An 18,292-nucleotide genomic window follows, 5' to 3' on the forward strand; every position below is an offset into this window, starting at 1 on the left:
TTTTTAAAATGCTGGACGCGTGTGTGTTTGTTCCTTCCTTAAGGTCTGGCTTTTCGGTTGCCCTGGGAAAAAGCGACCAGTCCCCGGGATTCCTGGCGCCCCCGAGGTCGGCGCTTGTTTGGCAGGCGAGTCTCGCGGCTCCTGGGTCTTTCTTGCCAAGCGCAGATTCCCCCAGTTTTTTCTGCCGGTGAGCTCACTGGCTTACTGCGCATGTCACAGAGCGCGGCGGGGCTTGGGCTGCGGTGCGCGTGCGCAGAAAGCGGCGAGAGGCGGGGCCCAGCGAGGGCGGAATGCCGCGAGGGCCGCCGGGAAGAGGGAGGCGGGCGGGCGGCCGGGCGGCCATGGCGCTGGCAGGTACCGTGCGGGGCGCGGAGAGGGGCGGGCGGGAGAGGGGCGGGCGCGTCAATCCCGCTTGGCCACCTCCGTTTCCGCGCCCTTCGCTCTCGCCCCTTGGCAGCTGCCTGGGCCGGAGGAGGGAGACCCGCGAGGCCGCCTGCTAAGCCCCTTCCCAGGACGCGCGTCGGACTTGCGCTCGCAGGCAGCGCTTTCCCACAACCCGCGGGACCGGCGCCAGCGTTAGGACCGGGCGCACAGCCACCCCGTCCCGCTTCTCCTCCCCGAACCCGGCCACGTTTGCGAACAGGAAAAAGGGGCCTTTTTAGTTGCAGCTGGGTTTTTTAAAAAAGGGTTTGTTCGGTTTTGTAGGGAATGCAAAACACAGGTGGCAGTCTAAAACAAAGAAAAATAAGAGTCTTGACAGCCAGAGCTGTTTGACAGTAGAAGAGACTCTCTGGGAAGGTGGTGGCCTCGCCTTTCTTGGAGGTTTCTGAGCAGAGGTTGGCTGATCTAGTCGCGATTCCTGCATTGCAGGGGGTTGGACTAGAGGACCCTCAGGGTCCCTTCCAACTCTACAATTAGTGAGAATAATAAAATCTTACCAAAACAGCATTGAAATGTCATGGCTCTTTCAGGCCTCAGTGCTTTTCCATTATGGAAACAGTTGTGTCTGTTGTTAAGCAACTGGGAGTGCCCGTTCACTGCACTAATATTATAACAATGTCAGAAGAGCCCTTTTGGCCCATCCAGTCCAGCATCCATTTCTCACACTGGCCAGCCAGATACCTATTGGAAGCCAGCAAGCACAGCCCATCCACTTATGAACCCCAATAACTGGCATTCAGAGGCCGGAGCATCGGGTGAGGACCTGGGAGATCAGGGTTCAAATCCCCACTCAATCATGTAGCTCACTGGGTGACCTGGGGCCGGTCACAGCCTCTTAACCTGCCTCACAGGGTCATTAACTGCAGTGTGTGTGTGTGTGTGAGCCATGTCCTTGGAGAAAAAGGTGGGGTGTAATGCAAGAAAAAAATCGCTCTTCTGCTTACCTGCTTAACTTTCTTAAAGCCAGCCGGATGGGGATGTTTGTCACCAGGCACCCAGAGATCTCCACATGCTCACAATTGGACCTGTGCCAGTTGGAAAATGCGCATAACTAATTTCTAACACTGGAGGCAGAGATAACCTGGATACAGTGATTCATGCTCTGGTAACTGCAGATTAGATTAGTGTAACATGGACTGCAGCTAGTATAGAATGCAGCAAGCGGATTGCCTGACTTGTCAAGCTGAGCACCAGTTCTGAAAAGGCTGCACTGTCTGCCTGTAAGCTACTGAATTCACCTCAGGGTTAGGACTAATTTAGAAGGACTCAAATGACTTAGGACGCAGTTACCTGAAGGAATGCTTTTCCTGCTGTCATTGTGCCCATATGTTAAGATCTGCTGTGGATGGCTTTCTTGTCCATTGCTGAGTGAGGCATGTACCTTGAAACTCACAAAAGGACTTTGATGGGTTTGAAATTCCCTGTCTCTGGAAATCTACCTGGTGCCAACGCAGGCACTACTGTATTTTTGTTGTTGGCATTCTCCTGTCTCAGGAGATAATGGAGGAGGAGTGTTCCTTGGGGAAAAGTCAAACTATTGGGGAGTTACAGAACCTGCTGTTAGTCCACTGACTTTAGTAGGAAAGAGAAGAACCTATAATTTATTTTTATGGTTTTTCCAGAATTGTTAATTTGAGTTTAGATGGGATGGGTACTGCACTGGAATCACAGTTGATTGAAGGCGAGGTTTACAATGAAATAAAACTCTGGAGAGGTGGTATTTGGGTGTTTATTCTAATGAAAAAACTGTTGAAACTTAGAACTCCCCCCTGCCCCACAGATGATGCAACAGAGTTTTGGAGGCAGATTGAAGATAGCCGAGTGGACTTGATATTTGAGCAAGTGCAGAAGGTACTTTGGTCTCTGAAGCAGAAGATCAAGGACAGAACTGCAACAGATGAAGGTTTGGAATCCTTTGTTATGATAATCAAACCTTGAATGGCTTAATGCATATTGCGTACAGAATAAACGGTGCAAGCTAAGATTTACCATGCATTTATTTGTATGGTTATCATTTTTAGAGACTGTATTTTTAATACAGATTTTTAAAAGTCGGTATTACTTTTATTTAAACAGAGTACTGCCAAGCTTTGGCATTTGTGAATCAAGTGGATATGACTAACCTCCTACCTCTGACAAATGGTACGAAAAGAGTTTCCATATTTTCTGTGTGTTGGTTTTTACTAAGCTAGAAAACATGAAATATTAGCTATCTCTTCAAAAACTATAGAAAACCCATTCTAATATGGCACTTCATGGGTTTGGGATTAGGATTATGTCCATGCCTATCTTTTGGCCTGCATGTTGGAGCTTCACATTGCTATGGGAGCCTAATTGTGTAGCTTGATTTGTTCAATTCTCTTTCGAGTATTAGGATTATGGATGTTTGGGCTCTGTTCCATTCAAGCGTAATGTCCAATGTGCAGAAGTCAGGCATGTGTATATGTTCCTGATCCCTCACTGAACACGGTTACAGACATATTTTAATCTGTCTGCGGTATATAACTTGGAGAATAATTTTAGAATTTCTCGTGAGAAGGTTAGGAATGCTGAGAGTTGTGACATCCATGTCGGCCAATCTACAGCTGCAAGGCATCGGTGGTGGCACTGCCTTTCCTCTGGGCTTTGCATCCCAAAGATTTAAAGCAGGAATGGGGAACCTATCCAGTCTGAGGGCCATGTTCTCTTCTAGGCAGCCTTCCAAGGGCCACATGCTACTGGTGGGTGGGGTCAGGTGAAAAGGTGGGCAGAGCAACTACCATACTTTTCCGTGTATAAGACTAGGGTTTTTTTTACTAAAAAATAATGTTAAAGGGGGGTAGTCTTATACACGGGGGCAATCTGCCCCCATTTCCTTAATTTTGAGTCCCCCCAAATAGGGGGTGTCATACACTGAAAAATATGGTAATTTATATTTTACCTTTTTGCAGTAAACTAGTTTACACATCCAGACAGCAAGAGGCATTATCAGAGCTCAAGGACACATTCCAGTCAGGCCAAAGTGCAGCATGTGAAGCTGGGCCAGGGAGGGGGCTGCCTGGGGAGAGTTTTGAGGGCCACATTTGGCCCCTGGGCCTGAGGTTTCCCACCCCTGCTTTGAAGGTCACATGAATTCTGTTTAGGTGGGACATAATTGTTCCCCTTTTACTGGGTCAGACTCAGACTCCATCCAACTGAAGGCAGTTTGTGGTTTTCCAGAGTTTCTGGTGAAGGAGTTTCCAAGCCATCCTGCTTAATCTCCTCGTGCAATAACGAAACACTGCATTTGTTCATTGTTCCTCACTTGGGCATAGTGTACAACAGGGTGGATAAAAATCAATGGTTATTTTAATTTTAAAAAGGATTTTTTAAAATTTAAATCAGATTTTTAAAATAAAATGCTTTTGGAGGAAAAATATTTCTAAAGATAGTTTTCTATTTAAGTTACATTATAGTCCAAAGGAAATAAGGATTTGTTTTAAGTTTTTCATGTGTGCTAAAACTCAGTCTAAGTTTTTTTTTTTAAAAAAAAATGTTTAACCACATCCGTTAACAAACATGGATACATATGCTATAATGTTACTGTATTAGTTAAATAAATTGTTTAAATTGTTATTAAGGAAATGATTATTTTTCTCCTTCCAATAAAGTACAGCAGAAAAGTTGTTCAAATATAAACAGCTAACTTATTAAAACTCACAATAATTTCATAATTATCTGTCTATGTGTTTCTAATAGTATAACCAAATCAGTAATTTTTGATATAACTGTAAAAAATACTCTGAAAATTTATTATTCCAAAAATGAAACCTTCATCTGGTTGTAAATATTAACATTATACCAGCAAGAATGAGTCTTTCTGTAAAAAAACGATTTAAATCAAGTCTTACTGACTAGTGATTTAAATCGTGATTTAAATGGATTTGATTTAAATCAAATCCACCCTAGTGTACAATCACCAACACATCAGTCACCAACCTTGCCTCTAGTTTGGCCTTAACCTTGAGCTCTTGAAGTGTTGGAAGAAATCTATAACATTTGGGTGGTATTCAACTAAGTTTTACTCAGAGCACACCCACTGAAATTAATTAACTTGGTCCTGTTCATTGATTTTAATGATTCTATTCTGAGCAAAACGTGGTTGAATGCCACTCACAGTGTTTGACATATTCTATCTTTCCAAAGGACAAAGCCACCCCCCCCCCAATTTGGGAGTGGCAAATTAATCCATTATGTTGATTTCTGTTTTGATTTCTGTTTTGACAATAGTCACAGAGTTATTTTGCCTTAAAATCACCAGCTTTCTTGGGAGTCTGGGATGAGGTAGGATAAAATATACCCCATATGTCCTCTGATCCCCAAAGTTTCACAGTGATTTGAAGCATGAGGGTGGAATTGGCATAATACAACTGAAGACACTCAGGCTGATGACAGCAGAAGATTCTTGTCATGTGCGAAATAATTCAATATTAAAACAATGCACTTAAAATGCTGTCTTAAGACCTTTGTTAATATATGCATAATTACAAATCATTATTGGTTTAAATAAAAGTCTGTACTGCATTTAATTGTGACTGTTCTTAATTGCAATCTAAAATGTATATTGCTAGAGTTTATATTTTACTTTTCAAAGTAAATAATGCTGTTATTGAAGAAGATATGCAGAAATTTGAGCCTGGTTTACATCCTTCTGCCTCAAGTGAAATTATAGAGAATCCTGGAGATGATTTTTCTTTGTGAGTAAACCATATTTTTGTTGCTTTTATTTCTTAGGAGTTTGTACTGTTACTCTAAAAATTAGGAACAACAAAATCATCTAGAACCCTACAGATAGGGATGCTTGAGGATTTTGTTCATTCCACGTTTTGAGGTGGACAATACCGTTGAAGCCACCTGAACCACTGTGCAGTCAGTAGGATAACAGCACTTCATAGAGTACAGACCAAAGTGCATGGAATATGGCCCAAAATTTCCATTTTAGGTCACATGCTTGTTTTTAAAATGCCCTTCATTGTGGTAATGGGGAGGAAGGAATGGATCACTGATAGGGAAATGTAGTGAAGTAGTGATTCACCCATCCCTAGTCCAAGAGTGACTGGTTATGTAAGACTTGCATATAGACTTCCGTCGTCTCTACCGCAGTGCCTGTCCATTTCTGCTCTGCCCATTCATTTCCCCAGGTGGCCTTCCCCTTCTGGGCTCCTACCTCTGCTTTCTCCCTAATTCTGCCCCGTTTTCTAAACCAGTCTTCCTGTCTAACCTCCCTTCAGGATCTGAGCAGCTCTGCTCAGGAGGAAAGGACCCAATCCTCATTCTGTAGGCTGAAGGTGACACAGAGGCCTCTAGGGATCCCTTTCTCTCCTCTCCTCCCCACACCCCTGACCAGAAAGTGAATTTGGCTCAGGTGGACAAAGTCAGAATCCAGTGCTTGGGGCATGCCCTTCTTCCTCCACCCCAGAGCTTCTTTAGACAGAGGTTTCTGGATACCAAATGAAAAACATTCATAACTGATGTCAGCAATTTGCCACACATGCTCTCCTCTGACCATTATTATTAAGATAGATGCAGAATGCAAATGTGATCAAAATGCTCACTTTTGTGGCTTGAAATGAGTGAATTCAATCAACAATTGTATCTGAACAAACCTTAACTAACTTACTGATTGCCTGACATATTTTTCTTCCAACACTTGCATGTGTGCTTGTAAACAGAAGAATGAAGATAAAGGAGGCGATACATTCAAGGAGTAAAGGCGAACCTTCAGAAGTGTCTTCAAAATTCCCCTATGAGGATCATGTCTGCTCTAAAAAATGTCTTGCCAAAAGGCCATGGAATTCATACAAGGATGAAAACCCTCTTCATCTGCCAATGCTGTGTCGCTTCCAAAGATGGCATGCCAAACCAGATTATGTGTCAAAGTCACACAATGTTATATACAAAGCTCCCTGTGGAAGGAGTCTGAGAAATTTTCAAGATGTTCAGAATTATTTGTTTCAGACAGAGTGCACTTACTTATATTTAGATCACTTTTCTTTCAATACTTATGTACAGGTGTTTAGAAACAATCCTAGTTGCCAGCCCTTTGTGTTTGATTTTGATATCAGCAACGGGGCAGAGACAATACCAGTTTCTTTCTGTAATGACATAGACCACGACCGACTACCTTACTTTAAATATCGGAAGGTCTCTTGGCCCCATGGATACTTCTTGAACAATTTCTCCAGCATGTTTATTGACTCATGCAGTTGCACAGATGGCTGCACAGACAGGTATGTATTCTAAACTTACTGTTCAGCACTGCAAATACCCTTGGACATATTTACATGTGTATTGAGGCAGAGTGGCGTGCAGCATTTAATCTACATATTTGCAAAGAGTTAGCAGCTTTAAACTGCATTGCCAAAGGTGAGGACTTACCTGATTTCTACAAATAATCAGAGTTCAAGCATGGACACTGTATTCTATTATTACGCTTTTCATAAAAAGGGCCTAGACCAGTGCAGTCCTGGGTTTAATTTAAAGAGTGGGTGTCGGGGGCTGGACTGAGGAGGAATGGTGGGAGCCCCCCCCCCCTTCTCCTGAACCTTCCCAAGAACAGGAAGACAGTATAGATTTAGAACAGTGGTTTGCAGAAGGCTGCAGAGGAGAAAATCTGGGGAATATTGGGAGAGGAACAGCAGGAAGAAGCACTGGGGGAGAGACAGCTGACAGACTCAGGATCCTTGGAAAGCATTCCTGATCCCCGCTCTCCCAGGACCAGGCGGGCATTAAGAGTAGTAGAACAGAAGCCTCAGAGGCAGAAAGCTCAGATCAGCCGGTGCAGCGATGACATAGAATAGAAGAGACAGAGGGGATTGGACTTTACTCGGAGCAATGCCATTATTTAATAGAGACTGCATTCCTTCGTGTCTCTCTCTCTGAATACTGAATAAATTATGTGGTAAGAACTCTTCTCGTTTATCTGCTTTTTGGTTGCCACTGGGGGAGGAATTGGATACCTTGAAGCCTGACAGTGGGGTACACTAATGTAGTTTTCAAAACTGTTTACTAATAAGTCTTTTTAAACATGCAGAGAACATAAAAAGCTTTAAATAAGCAGCTCTGTTAAGTGGAAAGGATCGTAATATTTAACTTGCTGGCTAAGCTGTCTTTCTTGAGACAGCTATTGGCTTGCTGTGCTACGTATCAGCTCCTTTGAAAATTTAATGATTAAACACATGTCCAGAGAGTAAATGGGCTATATTGCTTTATTTCATATCCTTATTTGCACTAGATCTACTGTGTGCTTTCTAGGAAAAAATGTGCATGTCTGCTTCTAACTGAAAGAAACTGCCATGAAGCTTCTGTGTCTTCAGGAAAAGAAGCATCTAATGGATATAATTATAAAAGACTCGATGGACCTGTGCCCAGCGGGTATGCAACCCCAACTTTATTTTTACCTGAAGGCCAGACATGGTGGTTCCATTGTGTCCTTAATTCAAGCTGTCTTGTTTTGGTCATGTAGAGAATGGGAACCCCATTGCTCTGCTGTTCTATTTTAAGTGGCAGCTTTCAGCTTAACAGAAGAAAAGTGTAGCATTGAACTTGCCCCAGAAAAAAACAACTAAAAAAAAAAGGTATCCTGGATCCTAGTAGACAAGATTGGGCAACAAATATGATGGAAATTGTGGTTCTCATGTACTAGCAGTTCCTTTATTTATATTATAAATTTATCGCATGATACATTGGCCTGGCACCATCAGTAGCAACGTTTAGATGCCAAGCAAGTACTTTCCTGCATTTGACTCTTAATTGGGGTCAGATAGTATGATACTCTAACCTACATTGATGTTCAGCTTTTAGTAAGCTGAGATAAAAGTTTTTATGATATTGCAAGATGATTACTTTAAGTTAATAATATTGTTTTATCTTTTTGAAGTACTTGAAATGTGTTATGTATGCTTTAATAATAACTAGTGTATACATATAATAAGGATGATGATGATGGAGTGATAGCACAGTCAGTGGAGCATGAGAATCTTAATCTCATCTCCACATTGGGTGAAAGATTCTACTTTGCAGGGGTTTGGACTGGATGACCCTTGTGGTCCCTTCTAACTCTACAATTCAGAGAATGTTAAGTGGCCGAGGTTTTGAGATCTCCAGGGGAGTCCCTATTGGCACATTTGCTTACCTGTAAGGTTCATAAGACGGTGTTGCATGAGATGGCCTTTTCTTTAATGGCCCTCAGGTTGTGGAGTGCTCTCCTGTCTAAGGTGTGTCTGGCCACATGATTATGGACATTTTGACATCTGGTCAATACAAGCTTTTCTGCACAAGCCTTTTTATGAAGTTTACAGTTTGTTTGTGTTGAGCTGTATGGGATGACATGCTAAATAAAGAGAAACATACTCTAACAACCAAAAATATGGGTGTTATGCCCTGATAAAAATGGTTCCTCCCACCTGACCCAACACTCTGGAGCAGATTTCGAGGTTGCCCAGCAGGCTGCAGGGTTAAGGAGGGAGAAATTCCTTTGTGCAGGTGGACATTTGCTGTGCAAGTTGGAACTGCAGGGTTTGATACAAGCCCCTAATTATAAATACTGAATGTGTGGGCTATACATTTTCAGAATGCATCATCACACTGTACTGTTGGTACTTCCATGTTAGGATCCTTTTATTGTATATTGCTACTCCTCTTGCTTTCTCATTTCCTTGCGCTAATTAAGTCTAATTCAGCCTCATACTATTCATACATTTACTGTTTCCTATAGCAATGTGGATCTCTTGCAGTGAGGCTTGCATTTTCTTCTGTAGGTATTCCAAATATTGTAGGTGCTAGCAGTTATGCTAGCGGTGCATATTGCTGCTTCAGTTTCCTCATCAAAACATGCAGCAGCTCCTGAGAAAGTGCTGGAGCTCCAAGAGGATCCTCTTGTCCTGAACGTTGTTCACTCAGCTGCTCTCCCCACCCTCTGAAATATTGAACCTGTAATGCTGCTGTTTTCTTTTTGTGGCAGAATTTATGAATGCAGTGTGTTATGCAGCTGTGACAAGATTATGTGCCAGAACAGATTAGTGCAGCATGGTCTTCAGGTTCGGCTGCAGGTCTTCAAAACTGAAAAGAAGGGCTGGGGAGTCCGTTGCCTTGATGACATTGACAAAGGAACTTTTGTTTGTACATACTCAGGTAATTTAATGTAGTCCAGGAAGGGATGGAAATTCATATTTTTTATTTTTTTATTGCTTTTTCACAAATAGATATACATATGCAAATATCTTCTTCCATTTCCTTTAGTTATATAAACTATATTCTTACTTACATTCATTGCATTTTCCTTTTCAACATACTAAAACAGTCACCAAAATACAAATCCCACCCAAAAGTCAACTTCGGGGGGGGGGGGGGGAAACCATCCTTCAAATAGTTCCAAAGTAAAACCTGCGTATCTTGGTAGAAAATTCACGGTTAACATTAGACACTTGTGAGGCAGTAACTGGAATATTGAGTGTTCAAACAGGAAATGGATGGTAAAAATAGGTTCCAAGTGTTATGAGCTTATACATATGTACAGTAAACATGGCAGAACCCATCCCTCTCTCGTCTTGGGGGAGCCATCCAAACTGGTGGGCATCCCTACCTCTTGTGGGAACTAACTCTTATAATAGTTTTAACTATGTGCTGGCCGTCTTCCAAATACCAGGTCCAAAGAGAGGACTGGAGATGCACAAAGTCTTCTCAGTCTGCATAATGGCCCAGCACCCCTGGCATTCACGGGAAGAGAGAAGACAGATGGGTGTCTTGCCCACACTTGAATAGATCATGCCCCAACTCCTGCTTAGTTTTTTTAAAAGAAGCCCAAATCCAAAATACCCATTGTAATAAGCATGTAAGCCTGGTGTTGCCTGCAGCCAGCATGGAGCCATATATGGAGAAATCAGTTTGATTCATTTAAATAACGCCAATCATCCTTACCATAGAATGTAAACCACACTGAAATTATTTAAAGCTGCTATATAGAGAGCTTGTTTGGGGCTTATTGCTACTCTGGAATGGGATGAGAATTATGGAGAGAAGGGGGAGAAGTGTTTTTCTTTCCTTCTTCCTGAAGCATTGCTAGATAACGCAGGGAGGGATGTCTTGGCCCCTCCAGCCCTAATCTTCCCCCAGGGTGCTTAGGATAAGCTGTTAGGGACTTTGGCAGGCCACTCCCTCCCCACCCCCATTTCCTCTCCATTCCCCCCACCCTCACTTATCAACTGACACTGTAGTGTTTTGCACATCGTGGAAGCTCATGATTCAAAGTTCAGTGTGCCTAACAAGTTCCCAGGCTATGCAGAAAAAACCGTCTTGTTTTTGGATGGCCCAGTTTCACTTCCAAACCCATGAGAACTCAAGTACTCAAGGGCAGCCATGCTGACCTCTAGAATACTCTACTCCACCAGCAGCCTGGTTTCCTCCGCCCATTTTTCACATTCTGTGACTGCTGAGCATCCTCAGTCTTCATTGGAGTTTCGCCTTAAACACTGTGCTGTGCTGACCTTGAGGTTCCCCTGAACATACTGATATTTTTCTCTTGTTTCTCAGTGGCCCCATTTGGACTCAGTTATGTTGGAACTAATCGCCTGAGTTCACTTTTAGAGTCAGTAATGTTAGGATTAAAACTTACATTTGGATAATTTTGAATGCATTCATTGCTTCTGCAAACACCCATCTTTTTCACTGCAAATACTAGACTATAGAATATATCCTTTTTTTCTTTAGGCAAACTGATGAGCAAAGATGAATCCAGGCAACCTAAAGATAAAGGTCGTGAGGTTAAAGAGGAAGATACAGAGAATGGTGACAGAAGCCACACTTTATTTAAAAAAAGGATAAAACTGGATATGTTCTGTTCTGATTCAGAGACTGAAGTTATCCAAACCACTAGGAAGCAAAAATCTTTGCCCGTAAAAGGTGAAGATCAGCTAAGTGTGTAAGTTCAAGTAACAGTTTTGGGAGTCACTGTGAGTGCTATCCAAGATGTCCATGGCCAGTAAACTCCATCAAAGAAAAGCTCAGCAGCACAGGCCATTCTTTATGTTTGGAGCAAGTGAATATCTCAGGCATTCTTTCCCCCAGGCTTCCCTTCCTTTTTTCTGATCATCCTTCTCCCTCACTTGGGAAGGAAGGACTGGCCTTATCAGTTGCTGACATTGACCCTGGCCTTGTCCAGCTAGTGCAGTGGTCAGCCATTTATATTTTGTGTTGTTCCTTCCCAATACCACTGGCACAAAAAATGTTAATAACAATCGTAGTGGCAGCATGGTAATGTCTTTTGTTGGACCAGTTCTGGAAACCTTTCAAGCTAGAAATAACATTTCACATATCTAATGAAATAGTAGAGAACAGCTTGTCAACTTTAGTTCAGCATTTCTTCCAGTATGATTGCAAAATCCACGAAGGATTTTGAACACTTGGTCCTAATTCCCTGACTCCCTCATTTTTCTGAGGTTCAAGAAGTTAAATTTATGTACACTTAAAAAAAACAAAAACCCTTAGTATTGACAAGTGGGTTAACCTTTAGCCTGCTTTAAAACTCTGTGATAGGAAATTGTCTTCAGAGTATAAATGTTCTAATATGCTACTAAATGCTAATGTTTCTGCCTTGCAAAACTTCCATATAATGTTTGGTAAGAAATTTGCTTTGTCCTTTTGAAATTGTAAAAATTTATAGGAAGAATATTTTATAATTCATTGTGCAAGTTGCATAAAGTCCTTTATCCATTTCTCTTTAGAATTCAGAGTTGTCAAAGCTACAGCTGTAACAGTACTCAGACTTACGAAGCTGTCACAAGACCGAAAACTCGAACATCTGTTCTTCAGAAACATCAGCGGCAACTAGTAAAAATTCTACCCTTTTTTTGTCTTCAAGGAGTTCCACCTGCTTTCTCTGTCTATTCTTTTTTCAGCTATCAAAATGATTTGTGGTACAACAAAATCTGTTACTAGCTTGCTACTTCCTTCTCTTTTCCACCATGTAAAATGTGTATTTCTACACCTCAGTGAGATTGTACCCTTGTTTTGTGAGAAGTGAGGGGATGACCTGCCCACTCCTATTATAGGGTGCAGGTAGCCAAGTCTGTGTCGTCCTACAGCTGCTGCTTCTACTCCTCAAGTCACCATAGGCAAAGTGATAAAGAGTGTGGATAAAAGCTTTCTTGTTCAGTCTGCCCATTGAAAAGGGGAGTGCAGTGGGCAGAAAATACTATTCTAAAATTTCTATGGACCATGGGAAAGTTGCTACAGTAGACAGTGAATTGTATCCAGCTATGTCAAAGAGTAGACCCTTTGAAATTTACAGTCTACTCTGAGGATGTCTTAGCAAATCTTAGTTGATTACATCACGGTGGCAAAAGAATAGTCACAGAATGTTTACGTCTTGCAAGGGGGAGTGGGGAAAGTGATTTCTGTCACATACTTTCTGCACATTGGAGCGTAAATAAAATACCTTTTATTTCCAGACCCTATTTTCAGGTAATCCTGCACTACAATGTGCAAGGCATTGGGCTCTGGAAAGTGACCATTTTATTCCTCACCATGTCAAGGTAACCTGTTAAAAAAAGAAGTGTAGGCTTTGAGCAAAGAGCAAACGATTGATTATGAACTTTTCTTCTGAGGGAATTGCTGATGCCAGTTCAGATGATGATGGAAGTTCTGTGTACCAGAAATCATCAAGAAGTAAACTAACTGCTGCAGCCAAGAAAGGAGATGAAAGTAAGTTACTCTAGGTGGGGTCTGACCAAGGCAGAATGCAGTGGCACTTTGACTTCCCTTGATCTGGACCCTGTACTTCTGTTGATGCAGCCTGGAATAGCATTAGCTTTTATTGCTACTGCATCATACTGTTGACTCATGTTAAGCATGTGGTCTACTAAAACCTCTGAATTTTTTCGCATATTTCCTATATTTGTGCAGCTGGTTATTCCTGCGTAAGTGTAGAACTTTATATTTGTCCCTATGCCTTCTACATTTGTCCCTATTGAAATTCATTTTGTTCATTTTGGCCTAGTTCTCCAATCTGTTGAGGTAATTTTGAATCCTAATTCTATCTTCTGAGGTATTTGCTACCTCTCCTAATTTTGTGTCATCTGCAAATTTGATGAGTATCCCCTCAATTCTTTCATCAAAGTTATTAAAAAAGATGTTGAACACCACCAGGCCTAGGACAGAACCCTGAGGCACCCCAATTGTCAGTTTTTTTCCAGGATGGTGAGGAATCATTGGGTTAGGCCAGTCAACATCCAAACAGCAACTTGTCATTGTACACTGGAGACTTTTAATAACAGCATGAATGTTTGATATTGAAACTGTTGGACAAGTTTAACTTGATGTTCGCTAATTATACGCTATCCTGAAATGTGTGTTGACAGAATCAAGTCTACAAGAAGAGCTTGGTGAAATGGTGAGCATCGTACAGTCCGAAGGTAGTGTAGACTGCGTTAAAGAGAATCCTCTTTTCAACACCACTTTGAATAGTAAGCCAGCTGTGCAAGATGACAGAGAGATTAAAAAAAAAAGCGATGACCTATTCTGGACTCAAGATATACACAAGAAAAGTTTCAAGAGAGGGAGAAGAGAATCTGCTCATAAAAAGCAAGCAACGGAAGATAGCAAAGCATTCCTAAAGAATAAGGAGAGCCCATGTTTGCTGGATGCAACCAAGGAAGGCAATGTGGGCAGATTTCTTAATGTAAGTAACAGTGGTATGTGTGTCTGGTTTCAAAGCCGGCTATTGTGTTGCAGAAATCTATTCTGAATATGAACCACCTCCCTCCCTTGTAAACAGTGCACATCTGGTCCCCAGGCCCCATTTTTGCTTTTGGCATTACTGGCTGCACCATGCCAGTATCTTTTATGGCCTTGGCTTACTGTTTCCCCACGAGGGAGGGAAATTTGTGGCCCTCCAGATGTTGTTGGACTGCAGTTCTCATCAGCCCCCGCCAGCAAGACCAGTGGTCAGTGATGATGGGAACTGTAGTCCAGCAAAATGTGGAAGGACAAAAGTTCCCCACCCTTCCCTACATTAACAGCTGAGATCCTCGGTCAGCACCATTGTCAGCTTTCCAGTTTGCCTGTGCATCAACCGGCACATGTCCAATCTCATGCCTGGCATTCTGCCTGCAGTTCACAGAGGTCCTCCTTCATACTGTGTGTGGCTGGGTGTTTCACCCTCAAGGCTTAGCTTGCAAGATAGTATGAAATGCTTGTTTCGCTCAGACATAGGAGGCTTGCTGCAATTCAAGTTAACTGGGATTCTTTGCTGTGCATGTCTGCAGCTGCTATTCCAACCCTGTCCTGTGCTGGCAGCCCCCTCCATGGAGGCAGAGGTTTGGTCCCTGAGCAATGTTCTTCCCTTTTACTGCCTAGCATCCCAGAGAGAGTGATCCTTTTGCTTTAGCAGTTTGGCATTGAGAAGGGTGCCAGTGTGTCTCCCCTATTTTCAAGCACCCACAGTGCTGTTCTAGCAGGATTGCCCTTGGCTGTCAGATCAAGATTCTTCAGGAACACGGGCAATAAAGCAATGCATAGTCATCTCAATATTATTGTCACAAAATCTTACTCGTTTAAAAGTAGATCCCTGCTCTGCCTCCTGTACTGTTGATGTTAAGTATCTGTTTTGGGATCACAGGGAAGATCTTGCTGTAAAACAAGAGCACTTTAGAGATTTTTTTTCTAAACTAACATTTGCACAAGAAAGTATATTAATAGCAGAACCTGTCATTTTAATTTTCATTGGTTTGTTCCGTTTACAGCACAGCTGCTCCCCTAATCTCTTTGTACAGAGTGTATTTGTAGAGACCCACAACAGAAATTTCCAGTGGGTGGCATTCTTCACAAACAGGTTTGATGTATTTTATTGCTTTCATCTTCATCCCGCTGAAAGAGCAAAAAAAATGTTTCCAACTTGGGGGGGGGGGGGAGAGTACAAAACCTAGAACCTGTGCTTTGACGTTGATCTTTACAGCCTAGGTTTCAGCACACACTTTGCTGCCATCCAACCAATACTTTATTTTGCTAGAAAAATACTGTGGCAGGAGTTCTTTTTATAAAGACAAAATGTGTGTCTGTGTGAGATTGTCAGTTGCTGCTTAAGCTATAATGGCACATCTCTGCATGCACCACTATGACAGAAGTGGGTGCTTAACTTACATGACTTCAAGGGGCAAGGAACAGCTCAGTACACTAAACTGATTAATGATTTGTTTCCTTTATCCTGGTTAAGGAAACAAGCCATAATTAAGCCGTAATTGGATTTGCACAAGCCTTGTGTACCTGTAGAAATGGAAAAAGAAACCAAGAAACTGCAATTAATTATAGTTTTCCACTGCATGCAAATCAGGAACTATGGTTTAGCTCACAAAGAAGCCAGAATTCAGATATGAACAAACGATCGTAATGGGAAGCTATGGTTAATTGCAGCTTCTTGGTTTGTTTCCCTGCTTAAAGGGGCTGCAAGTACATAACTAAAAATTCTCCCTCCTCAATTACCTGCTGTCTCTTCAGTTGCATGTTGGGAATGTTGGCTTGCTGATAACTATAATTGTTTTGCGTAGCCAATGTTGAAATTATAATCTCCAATTGCCCAACCCTGCAAAATGAATTGTAGTTTTCACTTGACAGATCTGCAAACTGAGGCTAAAAGATAATGTCCGTACAATTCATGATTTGGCTTTCAGCTCAGGACACAAGAATTTACTGACTTTGTTTTTTAGTTGAAAGACACTTCACTAGACAGTTTCGTGACCATCTTCTTTAGTTTATTATTCACTGTCTTCTGTTTTGTGTTGCTGAAAGTTCCCAATTTGAAATTTGGTAGGGTTTGCTCAGCCCCCAAATCTGGAAGATCCCACGTATTAAGTTTGCCATCTCTTGGTCATGCTGAGCCAAGACTCAGTTGGAAGGTACTTCAAAAGAAAAGGCCCCAATTCCTTTAGGTGTCACTATTCCTCGTTTGGTAATCCAGACCTTTCTTTCCCCCTGCTGTTGCTGTGAGGAGAGTGGCGGGGGGGGGGTGAGAACTCGTCTCCATCACCTCACTCGACTTACGGCAGGCTCACAGCAACAGAGAAAGAGGGCACATAGATTTAATCGTCTCCCATTTTGGTCAAGCTGTTTTATGCATAGAAAAGGTTGTCACAGTGGGCTGGTCCCATTTGTATGGGACCCTCATGGCAAAAGACCTCTGCATGATATCAACTTCTTACCTCCCCAAATGGCATGCATTTTGCTCACGAGGTAAAAGTGACTGATCTTATGTAGAGTGCCTTTCCCTCATCACAAAATAATCCCATTGCAATAGGTGAGTGTGAAGTTGTGCTTGTGGGTAGTTTTACACCCTGTTTTAGCTGTTGAGCATAAAAAATCCAGCTGCCTTTGGTTGCTGTTCTATTCACTGTGTGATATGTTTGCATCCTAGGCATGTAAAGGCTGGAACAGAACTCACATGGGATTATGGCTATGAAGCTGGAAGCATGCCTGAAACAGAGACTACTTGTCAGTGTGGTGCTCATAAGTGCAGGAAAAAAATATTATAGTTTTTTTAGTCTTGTTAGTTGAGGTATTTTCAACGTTTTCCAGACCCAATACCCACTTTGAACCCAAACATATTTTGGGACATACAGTGGTACCTCGGGTTACATACGCTTCAGGTTACAGACTCCGCTAACCCAGAAATATTACCTCGGGTTAAGAACTTTGCTTCAGGATGAGAACAGAAATCATGCTCTGGCGGTGCGGTGGCAGCGGGAGGCCCCATTAGCTAAAGTGGTGCTTCAGGTTAAGAACAGTTTCAGGTTAAGAACGGACCTCCAGAACGAATTAAGTACTTAACCCGAGTTACCACTGTAATTTCTTTTACCATATATTTGCACAGTGGTAGTGCTTCTGTTGCAATCCACCTTGGATCAGGCTGTGACTCACTAGAGGGTCCCGACCCACTAGTTGAAGACTAGTGCATTAGCATAACAATTAGCATTTAAGGTACAGAAGGTATTGTGTTACTGTTGGCCAGTTCACATGAACATGTTTATCAGGTGATAATTGCAGTTGTCTCTTGATAGCTGTTTGACAGTTGAACAGGCTCTTGGACGGTGGACTCCCCCTTCACTTTTTAAGCAGAGGTTGGGTGGCTGTCATGGATGCTTTAGTTGAGATTCCTCCATTGCACAGGGTTGGGCCCTTCCAACTGCACTTGTATGATTCTATGGAGCTTTAGCATGCTAGCACAAATAGAGGCATAATAAGCATCCTGCTTGACAACCACTGACACAATGGTTCATGGGAACTGGCCCGAAACCTCTCTCAGAAAAAGAAATCTTCCTTAATAAAAACAGATTTTGAAGGAGTTGGTCTAATGGGACTTTCATAGAATGAGATAGCTGTATATAAATACCTTTCTCCTCTTCACTATCAAACTTAGCTTCAAGTACCTGGTTATTTGTGAGATACTTTCATAACAAGGTTGGGACTCTTTTCGGCTCAATGGATCAGATCAGCTTTGGCCTCACAGGTAGGCAGGATCTAGATACCTATGCACTTAAGATGTACCTGCTTCTATGATCTAGCCACTATTCTGTTAAAAACTCATTTTTGCTATTTGCTCTCTGGAGGTATCATTTGAATCAGATTTTACTACCACACTTAAAACTTCTAAGGATGTATCTGCTTTGTTTTCATCTAAAGACAACATACATACATACATACATACATACATACAGGTGAACACCAGGTCTAAGGCATGTCTGCAACTGAGTTGGGCCAGGCTTATTCAAGGACAGCCCCATGAAGGATATGCTTTCCACGAAGTCACGAGCAGCTCCTTGTAAGATTGTGTCAGCATGGATGTTGA

At 42.1% G+C, this 18,292-nt stretch overlaps 1 protein-coding gene across 5 annotated transcripts; it reads left to right on the forward strand.

Annotated features, from left to right (window-relative positions):
- The first annotated feature begins 263 nt into the window (after positions 1-263).
- On the forward strand, positions 264-18,039 carry SETDB2 (SET domain bifurcated histone lysine methyltransferase 2). Of its 5 annotated transcripts, none has more exons than XM_080997396.1 (13): positions 264-354; positions 2,222-2,344; positions 2,518-2,583; positions 5,054-5,156; positions 6,132-6,689; positions 7,714-7,833; positions 9,422-9,591; positions 11,167-11,377; positions 12,180-12,285; positions 13,062-13,158; positions 13,815-14,134; positions 15,198-15,286; positions 16,862-18,039. In XM_080997396.1, the coding sequence occupies exons 1-13, from the start codon at positions 291-293 to the stop codon at positions 16,977-16,979; spliced, it is 2,145 nt and encodes a 714-aa protein (XP_080853522.1). In that variant the 5' UTR covers positions 264-290; the 3' UTR covers positions 16,980-18,039. The 5 variants fall into 5 exon arrangements, with proteins under 5 accessions (XP_080853522.1, XP_080853523.1, XP_080853526.1 ...); XM_080997397.1 differs by having other exon boundaries at positions 6,135-6,689; XM_080997400.1 differs by lacking the exon at positions 7,714-7,833.
- Positions 18,040-18,292: the final 253 nt, after the last annotated feature.

This window comes from Podarcis pityusensis, assembly GCF_964106645.2.
Source record: "Podarcis pityusensis genome assembly, chromosome: 3".
NCBI lineage: Eukaryota > Metazoa > Chordata > Lepidosauria > Squamata > Lacertidae > Podarcis > Podarcis pityusensis.